The sequence below is a fragment of the Hyla sarda genome, chromosome 13 (assembly GCF_029499605.1).
Source record: "Hyla sarda isolate aHylSar1 chromosome 13, aHylSar1.hap1, whole genome shotgun sequence".
Taxonomy (NCBI): Eukaryota; Metazoa; Chordata; class Amphibia; order Anura; family Hylidae; genus Hyla; species Hyla sarda.
The window spans coordinates 36,573,233-36,586,518 of NC_079201.1; the positions used below are offsets into that span (position 1 = coordinate 36,573,233).

At 45.6% G+C, this 13,286-nt stretch overlaps 2 protein-coding genes across 3 annotated transcripts in view; one reads left to right on the forward strand and one right to left on the reverse strand.

Annotated features, from left to right (window-relative positions):
- The window catches only part of GGA3 (golgi associated, gamma adaptin ear containing, ARF binding protein 3), a 110,260-nt gene extending 108,205 nt beyond the window's left edge, over positions 1-2,055 (reverse strand). The window contains exon 1 of one of the 2 annotated variants that reach the window (XM_056550038.1): positions 1,922-2,055. In XM_056550038.1, the coding sequence (XP_056406013.1) occupies positions 1,922-1,961 (40 nt within the window). In that variant the 5' untranslated portion in view covers positions 1,962-2,055. Of the gene's footprint in view, positions 1-1,717; positions 1,848-1,921 lie in introns of those variants that run through there. The other variant, XM_056550039.1, reaches the window with a different exon arrangement.
- Positions 1,992-13,286, forward strand: part of MRPS7 (mitochondrial ribosomal protein S7) — a 41,687-nt gene continuing 30,392 nt past the window's right edge. Inside the window, exon 1 of the mRNA XM_056550043.1 lies at positions 1,992-2,138. Coding sequence (XP_056406018.1) covers positions 2,083-2,138 — 56 coding nt within the window. The 5' untranslated portion in view covers positions 1,992-2,082. The remainder of the gene's footprint in view (positions 2,139-13,286) is intronic.

A 13,286-nucleotide genomic window follows, 5' to 3' on the forward strand; every position in this document is an offset into this window, starting at 1 on the left:
TATAACACGCAGGCAGGCTTTTTGCCTTGAATTTAAGTTTTAAAAGTGCGTGTTATATGCCAATAAATACGGTATATTTAATATGTTATATAGGAATACCTCTGTATAGGACCTTAGAGGTCACGTGCCTTTAATTAAATTGTACTATGGTTTAAGGACCTTTAGGTCATGTGATACCCAGAGTTCACTGGGTCAGGATTTACAGGTCTGCTGACAAATGAGCTTTGTCCCACCCCCTTAATATATAAGGGGCTGCAGTCACTAAATTCTCTCTCTTAGTTCTGGATTACAAAGCCAAGCACATCTCTGCACAAATATCAAATCAAGCTAGGCCTCAAGCCTAAAGTCCAGCAGCCACAAAACCGTGAGTTACTCCAAGATCAATCCTACAAATTCTGTGTGACTACTAGAAACTCAAATCTCCTAAAAATAGTAGCACAGTGGCTAGCACCAAAGCTCATTGATCCCAGAGTCCCAGCAAACCTGTGAGGAACCTGTACCGCGGCTCTCTCTCGCAAAGACTGTTATGTTCTATGCCGTTGCATAAAATATGCAGTAAAGTTACTTCAAGTTTACTTCATAAAATCTGCTGTGGACATTCCGTTATTTCTCCCTGCCGTTTGTGGGACGGTTGGCGGTAGGAGTATTACATTGAGGAAACCGCACCCTTTCGTCACGACAATTGAGGATTAAAGGGGTAGTCCAGTGGTGAAAAACTTATCCCCTATCCTAAGGATAGGGGATAAGTTTGAGATCGCGGGGGGTCCGACCGCTGGGGCCCCCTGCGATCTCTCCGTACGGGGCCCCGGCTCTCCGGCCAGATAGCGGGTGTCGACCCCCGCACGAAGCTGCAGCCGACACGCCCCCTCAATACATCTCTATGGCAGAGTCGGATCTATGGCAGTGCCATAGAGTTGTATTGAGGGGGCGTGTCAGCCGCCGCTTCGTGCGGAGGTCAACACGCCCCCTTCCCGCGGGCTGTCGGGGCTCCGTACAGGAGATCTCAGAGGGCCCCAGCGGTCGGACACCCCGCGATCTCAAACTTATCCCCTATCCTTAGGATAGGGGATAAGTTGTTCACCACTGGACTACTCCTTTAATACCAATATACCCCACACTATCACCGCAACACCCCAGACACCATTACCCTCCTGGGTACCACACTTTTTTTGGGCTCCGTAACACATTATGATAAAATAAAATGTGTCAATGAAAAGTGCACAAAAAAACAAGCCCTAATACAACTTTGACAGTGGAAAAATAAAAAGGTATGGGTCTTAGAATGTGAGGAGCAACACCACAGCACAACACTTTAGATCAGTGAAGTGCTCCTTTAACGTCCCATCATGCACCATTATACCCAGAATGGGATGGATTGGGTGGGTGACATAGATGACACATGTATCATGGATAGTAATCATGGGGAGCGCCCAATGGAGAATACAATAGTAACACCCCTGATGTATGATCACTACTAAAAGCTCTACAGCTGTCACCTGAGGCTTTGGCCATTCACTGGGGCATGAATAACTAGTATCTTGGCACATAGCATTGTTCATCTTGCCTATCTGTGCTCGATTTTCTCACACACAATCATTACAGACTAAGACATATGATGCCACACAACAGGGGCAGGCTGGGCACTGCATGTATGCGACCTTGTAGGGTGCACCAGATAAATACACAAGCCTCTGGCGCATACAGAGGAGGTACTGACTTAGGCCATCTGTGGACCATCAGATTGGCATTGCTGACCCATGTATAATACTGCCTTGACCTGCAGCTCTTATGTGTCATGCCCTGCTACCCAGCTCTCTTCCGAACACATAGCGGCCCAGCACAGCGCCTGTCAACAGCTAGGTGGCTCTGCCTTTTGAGGTGACAAGTGGTGACCGTGCGGCTAACGCTGTTTGTCACTCACTCAGCCAGGACTCCAGGGTCTCCCCGTCACAGTCCGCCATGATGCCAGCGGAGACCCCGCCCCCTCCGCGGAGACTTCTAAGAACCGTACGGCTACTGTATCGCGAGACTTCACTGACTTCACTAGTAATGGTCTAGGATCTCGTGAGAGGTCACTTCAAGATGGCGGCGCCCAGCTGTAGGCTGTTCGTGCAGCGCATTAAGGCCGGGTTACCGAGGTGCGTGTTCCAGAGTCACAGCCCTATAGTTATGTTAGGGAGACTTTAATGTTGCCGTCGTAATAATTGTATGGACAGGAGGTGAGCAAGCTGTGTGGTCGGACAGGTGACAGAGTGAAGGACGGGAGAGATGGGGAGCTAGACGGTAGTCACCTTCTCTTCTATCTGTTCTGTATACAGGACCTGGGTGACAGAAATGGATGAGTTCACAGGAACATAGCCCTTCTTGTCCAGTGTTTCCTAACCAGTGTTCCTCCTACTGTCCTGGCATGCTGGGAGTTGTAGTTTTTCTGGAGGCACATTGGTGGGGGGGCAGAAGGTTGAGGACGGTTGCACTTGCTCTTTAACCCCTTAAGGACCAAGCCTGTTTTCACCTTAAGGTCCAGGCCAATTTTATTTTAGCGTCTTCGTTTTTTCCTCCTCGCCTTCTAAAATCCATAACTCTTATATTTCCATCTATAGACCCATATAAGGGCTTGGTTTTTGCATGACCAATTGTACTTTGTAATCTCAAATTTTACGATAAAATGTACGGCGAACCCCAAAAATTTTTTGGGGGAGGAAATTTAAATGAAAACCACAATTTTGCACATTTTGGAGGGTTTTGTTTTGACACTGTGCACTCTACAGTAGAAATGACGTGTTTTCTTTATTCTGTGGGTCAATACGATTAAAATGATACCCATGGCTAGATACTTGTATATTTTTTGTACCGCTTAAAAAGAATCTAAAACTTTTTGAACAAAATCAGTAATCTAAAATCGCCCTATTTTGACCATCTAACTTTTTCATTTTTCCATATATAGGGCGGTATGAGGGCTCATAATTTTTTTGTGCTGTCATCTGTACTTTTTATCAATACCACATTTGTATATATAAAACTATTAGATAATTTTTAATTTTTTTGGGGGGGAATAAAATGTGACTAAAAAGCAGCATTTTTGGACTTTTTTTTTACGTTTACGCCGTTCACCGTACGGGATCATTAACATTATATTTTGATTGTTTGGCGATACCAAATAAGTTTATAAAAAATAAAAGGGACAATTTTAGTGTTTTATTGGGGGAGGGGATTTTTCATATATTATTATTATTTTTTTACTTTAACCTCTTGGCGACGCAGGACATATGCATACGCCCTACATCCCCGATCCTTAAGGACTCAGGGTGTACCTGTACGCCCTGAGCATTTCCGCTCACCGGGTGGGGACTGGACCCGGATTCCTGCTGAAATCTTTCAGCAGGCATCCCGGCACATCGCCGAGGGGGGTCCTGAGGTCCCACCATATCGGCAATCGGCGCAAATCGTCGGTCAATTCAGATCGGCGATTTGATACGATTCCGTTCCCCGCCACTCGCAGGGCGGGGATCAGAGCCAGATGCCTGCTGAAATCATTCAGCAGGCATCCCGACACTTCGCCGAGGAAGGTCCTGAGGACCCTCCATATCGGCGATCGCCGCGGATCGCAGGCGAATATACTCCAGCGATCTGCAGCTATTCCAGGTCATGTGGGTCCGGGCCGATGACCCGGATAAGGATGGTAATCAGTGGTGTAATATACACCACCAATCACCATCTGTACAGTACTGGGAGGTGGCAGTGGGTCACTGCGGCCTGCCAGTTTTTTTTGGGGGGGGGGGCGCAGACCTATATTTTTGCTAAACGTGTGGCTGGGCTCTCTTAGCCATAAAAGAGCGGTCCGCCACCATTAGCTAAAGCCCACCTGCCACTGTTCAGTCCCGTAGTACTGATCAACATTTTTTTTTTGTGGTGCAGGCGTTTTTTCGGGTTATAGCTGCTTATTTTATTTTTTGCACCAATAGTCGGTCCGTGCCACCAGTAGCACGCCTGTGCTGTGTGGATGGACTGTACCTCTGTGTGCGGCCTGCCCCACCGCTGTCAGTGACTTATCACTGATCAGCGTTTTTTTTTTTGGTTCAGGGGGGTGCACTTATTCGGGGTTAAGCGTTTTTTTTATTTTCCGGGTATTTTGTGTGGGGGTCTGTACGTGCCACCAGCCTCTGGTCTGAGTGGCTGGAGCCCCCACTGACTTCTGCGCTCCCTGCCGCCAATAAGCGCTAATCAGTGTGCACACCACTGATTAGGTAAACGCTTTTTTGGGGGGTGCAGGGCTTTTTTAATTTTTATTTTTTTTCCCCTTTAGTTTATATATTTTTTTTCTGTTAGGTTTAGTTAGGGCAAAAAGTATCGCACCACACCACACGCAGTACACACACCAATAAAGTTTCCCCCCACGTATATACACTTCACCCCCCATTAGAGTAGGGAAATGGCCCGCAGCGCGTTTTCAGTAGAGAAGGCATATGCCATACTTGCCTCCGACACTGAAAGCGCCTCAGAGGATGAGGAAGACCCCTCCTTCCTTATTTCCTTGTCCTCCTCATCTAGTTCTGATGATGAGCCACCAATGCGGCGGAGCCACCGCCAAGCGAGGCCGCAAACCTCCTCTGCTCCTGACCCTGTGCCCCATGCGGGTATGAGTCCCCCTGGTCAAGTTTACTGGTGCCCTGTACCGGCAGACTTGTCTGGACTCAGCCAGCGGAACACGAGCCCGTGATTCCTGAGTTTGTTGGCGACTCAGGAATCAAGATTGACATTGTCGGGTTCACTGAAATGGACTATTTTTTTTTTTTTTTTCAGTGACTACTTTGTCAACCTGATGGTTGAGCAGACGAACCTGTACGCCCAACAGTTTGTCGCCGCTAACCCGTGCTCTTTTTTAGCTAGGCCCGGTGGCTGGTTCCCTGTCAGTGCAGCCGAAATGAGGACCTTTTGGGGCCTCGTGCTGCATATGGGCCTAGTTAAAAAACCAAAGGTCAGGCAATACTGGAGCTGGGACGTGCTCTACCAGACCCCGCTCTACAGTATGGCCATGACCCGTCCCCAGTTCGAGGCCATTCGGAAATGTTTGCATTATGCTGATAATGCGGCATGTCCCCCCCCCCCCCCCCCCCCCCCCCCCGAACTGATCCCGCGTATGACCACCTGTATAAAATCAGGCCGGTCATCAATCACTTCGGGGCCAGATTTTGGGAGGCCTATGTCCCTGGAAGGGAGATCGCTATTGATGAGTCTCTCATCAGCTTCAAGGGGAGACTCAGCTTCCGGCAATACATCCCTACCAAGCGAGCGCGGTATGGCGTGAAGATGTATAAACTTTGCGAGAGTACCTCAGGGTACACTTGCAAGTTTATGGTGTATGAGGGACGAGATTCCCGCATTGAACCCCCAGAATGTCCCCCCACTCTGGGTGTTAGCGGAAAAATCGTTTCGGGCCTTTTGCACCCATTGCTAGATAAAGATTACCACCTTTACATGGATAACTTTTATACTAGTATCCCTCTCTTCACATCCCTTGCTGCCAGATCCCCGCTCGCTTGTGGGACAGTCCGGAAGAATCATAGAGACCTTCCTTCCTATCCCCTGCAGACTCCTATTCCCCGGGGTGAGTCCCGTGCCTTTTCCCATGAAAACCTGTTGCTGGTCCGGTATAAGGATAAGAGGGATGTCCTTATGCTGTCCACAATTCATGGGAATGGCAGCACCCCTGTCTCTGTGCGAGGTACTGTGGGACCGGTCCTCAAGCCCAATTGTATCCTGGACTACAATCGGTATAAGGGGGGAGTTCTGATCAAGTCCTCAAGCCATATAATGCCATGTAGAAAACACGGGCATGGAAAAAAGTTGCGGTCTACATGGTACATGTTGCCATGTACAACTCTTTTGTACTGTCCCAGTACGCTGGCAACACAGAGACATTCCTGGAATTCCAAGAGTTAGTTCTAAATGCCCTAATATTTGGTGACCGCCAAGGAGCGGGTCAGAGCACCTCTGGAACTTCAGTGCCCCGAATCGTCCCCGGCCAACACTTTCCAGGTGAGGTCCCCCCACACTGGAAAGAAGGGACGATCTCAGAAAAAATGCAGAGTGTGTTGCAAGAGGGGGATTCGTAAGGACACCACCACTCAATGCAACACTTTCCCTGGTCATCCGGGCCTCTGCATTAAGGACTGCTTCAGGGAGTATCACACTTCCAATGAGCTCAACATTTTAATCCTTTTCCCTGATTTTAATTCCCCAGAATTCGACTCCAATGTACCAGTCCAGAGTACATTGTGTTCAAAATTTTAAAGTCAACCCCCCCCCCAAAAAAACCTATTTTCCAATACCCCTGATATTTTCTCCCCCCCCCCCCCCCCCCAAAAAAAAGGGTCATGGGACACAAAGTCAACAGCATTGGGGGTTTGCAGTTGCCGTATTTGGCATATCAGTACTAAAATTGCAATTTTCATCCCCCCCCCCCCCCCCATAGTACACTTCAACCATTCCTGGAAAATAAATTTAGGGAACACTCGTCTGTTCCAAATGTCCACTTCACCCTTATACACCTTCCCTAGGGGGTGTACTGTTTGTAATAAGCTCACATGTGGGTGTTCCTTTCTTGTATTTTCCTCTGAATGTATGTAACTGTTAGGTCCGTAAGAAACATCGGCCTCAAATGCGAAGAGTTCTCGCTCATGAGCTCTGTCGTATTTCCAGGCGACAATTCAAAGTCACATGTTAGTTGTTCCCAGAAAGATGAAGCAGAGCATTGGTTGAAAATTGCAATTTTCATAAGCTACCCTTCATCCATTCCTGGAAAATAAATTTAGGAAACACCTGTGCATTTAAAATGTCCTCTTTACCCCTATACCCATTCCCCAGGGTGGGTACTTTCTGTAATGGTGTCACATGTGGGTGTTTCATTTTTGTATTTTCCTCGGAATGTATGTAACCATCAGCTACTGATATGCCATAGGCCTCCAGATGCAAAAAGACCTCTGACCGCTGAGCCTTGTTGTGCGCCCGTCCAGCACGTTACCCCATATGTGGATGTATTTCCATAGTCAGGAGAAAAAGCCTTCCAAAATTTTTAACCCAATTTCTCCCATTAGAGAGAGGATGTTGACAGCTCCGTGCACAGCTCCATCCCCCACACACAGCTCTATCCCTCCCCCTCCCCTGCTCTGTCTAGACAGGACCTAATCCACCATGGGGAGGTTGCTTGTTTGCACAGGGAAAACACAGAGCGGGGGGGGTGAGGGGGAGGACGGAAATCTCACCTCACACCGGCCAGGACTACAGCTCAGATGTCCACTCATGGCGGCTCAGGTGAGGAGGCCGAGAATACAGATGGCAGCGGCAGGAAGGGTGGTTGTATATGTATGGTGTGAGTGTATGTGTGATGTGTGTATGTAATGTATGATGGGGGGGCAGCGGCAGGTGTATGTATGATGTGTGCATATGTATGGTGTATATCAGTGTTTCCCAACCAGGGTGCCTCCAGCCCTGGGCATGCTGGGAGTTGTAGTTTTGCAACAGCTGGAGGCACCCTGGTTGGGAAACACTGGTGGATATGTATGGTGTGAGTGTATGTGTGTATGATGTGTATGTAATGTGTGATGTGTATGTAATGTATGATGTGTGTATAATGTCTAAGTGTGATGTGTATGTATGTGATGTATGATGTGGGGTGGGCAGCGGCAGGTGTATGTATGATGTGTGTATATGTGTGTATGTAATGTATGATGTGGGGGGCAGTGGCGGGTGTATGTATGGTGTGAGTGTATGTAATGTATGATGTGGGGGGGCAGTGGCGGGTGTGTGTATGATGTGTATGCATGAATGTTTTGTATAGGAGCGGACTGTCACGTCGGGCATTAGGGCAGTTGTGCCATCTAATTTTATTTATTTTTAGTGGCACCCGCACTAAATTACAACCCCAGAATCCTGCCCCCTTCATACTCACCCGACGACCAAGAGCCCCACGGATGCAGACAAACGCCCGAACCAAAACTACAACTCCCAGCATCTTGGACCATAACCTAAACTGTAGAAGTATAAAGTGCAACATGCTGGGAGTTGTAGTTTTGGTTCGGGTCTGCTGCAGAGCTATAGGCTGCATCAGGGCATGCTGGGTGTTGTAGTTACTAACTGCAATTCCCAGTATTCCTTGACACATCCTATGGCTCTGCAGCTGACACAAACCAAAACTACAACTCCCAGCATGTTACACAATAACCTTAACTGTAATACTATACAGTGCAACATGCTGCAACACCCACACAACCATAGACTGTATCAGGGCATGCTGGGAGTTGTAGTTATCTACTAACTAAATGCAACTTCCAGCATTTTCTGACACAAAATGCAGCACATAAACTGGAGAAGCAGAACCCCCCCCCCCCCAGTAACACATAAGTTCCTATTGAGACTGAAAAATAGTGACTAAAATATTTTAAAAAGTGCGTATATATGTGAATAAGCCCCTTTCCTAATAAAAGTTTCCAATTTTCTTTAAATAAAAATAATGTACAAAAATAAACATAAGTGGTATCGCTGCATGTGGAAATGTCCAGACTATTAAAATATGATGTTAATTAAACCGTACGGTGAACGGTGTAAATGTAAATAATAGTCCAGAATTGCTCATTTTTGGTCACTTCATATTAGAAATTTTTTATAAGGTGATCAAAAAGTTATATCTAGACTTTTCTGGGCTTGTCTCGGGCGTAAGAGGATCTAGCTACAGCTCTCCCTCCGCTAATAGCCTGGCATGCTGCGATCACCTATTAAACCATTAGATTACCGCTGTCAGCAGTGTCTAAAGGATCTTATATCCATCTCTGGTGGTCTAGTGGGGGGGGATCAGACTATTTTGGTTGAAATTATTTTATCTACCAGGACAAGTGGATTTTCTTGAGGGACAAGTAGATTGTGTTCTGCTTTAGTCCCTTGGACAAGTAGTTTTTTTTTTTAATTTCCACACCCCTGTGTTCAAAAAACCTGTGAGGTGTAAGTACTCACTGTACCCCTTGTTAACCTTCCTTGAGAGGTGTAGTTTCAAAATTGTGGTCACTTGCCGGGGTTTCTTTTTTTTTTAGATTTTACGTCAGAACCTCAACCATTGCAATTCAAATCACCACTTTAGGCCTCAAATCTCATCGGTGTTGTCTCACTCCTAAGCCCTGTTTTGCACCCGCATAGTGCTTTTCCGCCTTATTTTGGGGTATTTTCTTATTCTGGAGAAATTGGACTGAAAATTTTGTGGAGATTTTTTTTCTCGCTACTTGTAAAACTAAAAAATGTTGGTTAATACCAACAATTCAGTCTTAAAAATCTATTCTTTCACTTTTACGGCCCACTGTTCCAAAAACCTGTGAGGTGTAAGTACTCACTGTAATCCTTGTTATGTTCCTGGAGGGGTCTAGTTTCCAAAATGGTGTCACATGTGGGGGTTTCTGCTGTTCTGGCACCATGGGAGGTTTGTAAATGCACATAGCCCCCGACTTCAATTTCTCTTACCAAAAATCCAATGGCGCTCCTTCTGTTCTGAGACCTGTAGTGCGCCAGCAGAGCACTTAACGTCCACATATGGGGCGTTTTCATAATCGGAAGAAATTGGGCTTCAAATTTTGAGGTCCATTTTCTCCTATTACCCCTTGTGAAAAAGAAAAATTTGGGGTAACACCATAATTTTAGTGTTAAAAATCAAATTTTTCATTTTCACGTCCAACTTCAACGTAAAGTCGTCAAATACCTGTGAAGTGTTAACGCTCACTATACCCCTTGTTACGTTCCTTGAGGGGTTTAGTTTCCAAAATAGTATGCTGTGTTTTTTTTTTTTGTTTTTTTTTGTGTGTTTTTTTTGCTGTTCTGGCATCATGGGGGCTTCCTAAATGCAACATGGCCCCCAAAAACCATGACAGCAAAATTCGCTTTAAAAAATCCCACAGTTGCTCTTTCCCTCTTGAGCCATGTTGTGAACCCGCAGAGCACTTTGTCAACATATGAGGTATTTCCAAACTCGAGAGAAATTGTGCTACAAATTTTGGGGGGGGCTTTTTCTCCTAGTACCACTTTTAAAAATGAAAAAAATGGATCTACAAGAACATGTTAGTGTAAAAAATGCAGATTTTGATTTTTTTCCTCCACATTGCTGCTATTCTTGTGAAACACCTAAAGTGTTAACTAACTTTCTGAATGTCCTTTTGAATACTTTGAGGGGTGTAGTTTCTATAATGGGGTCATATATGGGGTATTTCTCACAGAAACACCCCACAAATCCACTTCAAACTTAACTGGTCCCTGAAAAATTCAGATTTTGAAATTTTCATGAAAATTTTGAAAATTGCTGCTATACTTTGAAGCCCTCTAATGTCTTCACAAAGTAAAAACGTCAACTTTTATGATGTCCACATAAAGTAGACATATTGTATATGTGAATCAATATATAATTTATTTGGAATATTCATTTTCCGTACAAGCAGAGAGCTTCAAAGTTAGAAAAATGCTAAATTTTCAATTTTTTTCATCAAATTTTGGAATTTTTCACCAAGAAATTATGCAAATATCGATGAAATTTTACCACTAACACAAAGTAGAATATGTCACGAAAAAACAGTCTTGGAATCAGAATGAAAGGTAAAAGCATCCCAGAGTTATTAATGCATAAAGTGACAGTGGTCAGATGTGCAAAAAAGGGCTGAGTCCTTAACCTCCTGAGCGGTTATCCCGAGCGGTTATCCCGCCAAAGGCTGTCCGGGCATGCTGGGAGTAGTAGTTTCACAACAGCTGGAGGCACCCTGTTAGAAAAACACTGAGCTAAGTGTAAAAGGAAAAAGGAGGGAAAAAAACAAAAACATTTGCTTACCTAATCCCAGTCCCTGCATATGCCGTTCCCCTCCGTGCGCTCTGGTCCCTGCTCTCTTCTCTATTCATCTTCTAGGACCTTTTCCCTTTTCAGCCAATCACAGGCCGCAATGGTGTCAAGCCAGTGATTGACTGAAGGGGAAAGGATCTGCCCAGCAAACCTAGTGTATGCTGCTGCAGGACAAGACAAGGTGAGAAGGGAGGGGATGAATGTGACAGGGGGAGGGGGAAATGTGACAGGGGGAGGGGGAAATGTGACAGGGGGAGATGTAAAATTCAATGCAAAAATTTTCCAGACAGAATCATACCGCTAGGGAGGTTAAGGTGGGTTAAATTTTTACATTTTTCAACTTTTTTTTTATTACACTTTTTATGTCCCCATAGGGGACTATCAATAGCAATCAGTTGATTGCTAATACTGTTCAGTGCTATGGACAGGGCATAACACTGATCAGTATTATCGGCTATCTTCTGCTCTGGTCTGCTCGCTCTCAGACCAGAGCAGGAGATGGACGGAGGCAGGTGAGGGGACCTCCAGCCGCCATTACAGATGATCGGATCCCCGCTGCAGGCGATCTGATCATCTATCCGATGATCTGTATTGATCACGGCATCTGAGGGGTTAATGGTGGGCATCAGCACAATCACGGATGTCTGCCATTACCGGCGGGTCCCCGGCTGCTGATAGCAGCCGGGACCTGCAGTGTATGACTCGAACACCGCTCCGATGCTCGCGGTCATAAACAGTAGGGATCAACCGATATAGTTTTTTTAGGACCGATACCAATAATCGGTGCAGGTTAGGGCCGATAGCCGATAACTTATACCGATATTCCGGTATAAGTTATCGGCTATTTATCCCCCCCTCGACACCGCTGCAGATCATTGATTTAAAGCAGTCGCGGTGCGGGGGCGGGGCATTATCGGCAAGGTAATAGCCGATAACGATAATACCCAAAATCGTGATTATCTGCCGATATCGGCCAAACTGATAGTCGGTCGATCCCTAATAAACAGGACGTAAATGTATGTCCTTGTGCGCTAAGTACCGCCACACCAGTACATTTACGTCCATGGTCGTTACATAGTTACATAGTTAGTATGGTTGAAAAAAGACATACGTCCATCAAGTTCAACCAGGGAATTGAAGGGAAGGGTGTAAGGGGATAAGGGGAAGGGATGTTGTTTTATAATTCTGCATAAGCATTAATGTTATTTTGTTCCAGGAATGTATCTAACCCTGTTTTAAAGCTATTAATTGTTCCTGCTGTGACCAGTTCCTGAGGTAGACTGTTCCATAAATTCACAGTCCTCACGGTAAAGAAGGCGTCTCGCCCCTTTAGACTACACCTTTTCTTCTTCAGACGGAGGTAGTGCCCCCTCGTCCTTTGGGGGGGTTTGACCTGGAACAGTTTTTCTCCATATGTTTTGTATGGGCCATTAATATACTTATATACATTTATCATATCCCCCCTTAAACGTCTCTTCTCAAGTCTAAACAATTGTAACTCCTTTAATCGCTCCTCATAGCTAAGATGTTCCATGCCCCATATTAGTTTAGTCGCGCGTCTCTGCACCCTTTCCAGCTCCACAGTGTCCCTTTTATGAACAGGCGACCAAAACTGAACAGCATCTTCCAGGTGAGGCCGTACCAAGGCTTTATAAAGGGGGAGTATTATGTCCCTGTCCCTTGAGTCCATGCCTCTTTTGATACATGACAATATCCTGCCGGCTTTGGAAGCAGCAGCCTGACATTGCATGCTATTCTGTAGTCTGTGATCTACAAGTACACCCAGATCCTTCTCTACCAGTGACTTTGACAGTTTAATCCCCCCTAAGACATACGACGCATGCAGGTTATTAGTACCCAGATGCATAACTTTACATTTATCCACATTGAACCTCATTTGCCAAGTGGATGCCCAGACACTTAGTCTATCCAAGTCATCTTGTAACCTATACACATCCTCTATAGACTGTACCGTGCTACAAAGCTTGGTGTCATCTGCAAAGATAGAAACAGAGCTGTTAATACCATCCTCTATATCATTGATAAATAAATTAAACAACAGCGGGCCCAGTACAGAACCTTGGGGTACACCACTAATTACCGGGGACCAATCAGAGTACGAATCATTGACCACCACTCTCTGGGTACGATCCATGAGCCAGTGTTCAATCCAGTTACAAACTAAAATTTCCATACCCAAAGACCTTAACTTACCTGTCAGACATCTATGAGGGACAGTATGAAACGCTTTAGCAAAATCCAGAAACACTATATCCACAGCCATTCCTCTGTCAAGGCTTCTACTCACCTCTTCATAAAAGCAAATTAGATTGGTTTGACAACTTCTATCCTTAGTAAACCCATGCTGGCTATCACTTATAATACAATTATCCCCTATGTATTCCTGTATGTAATCCGGTATAAG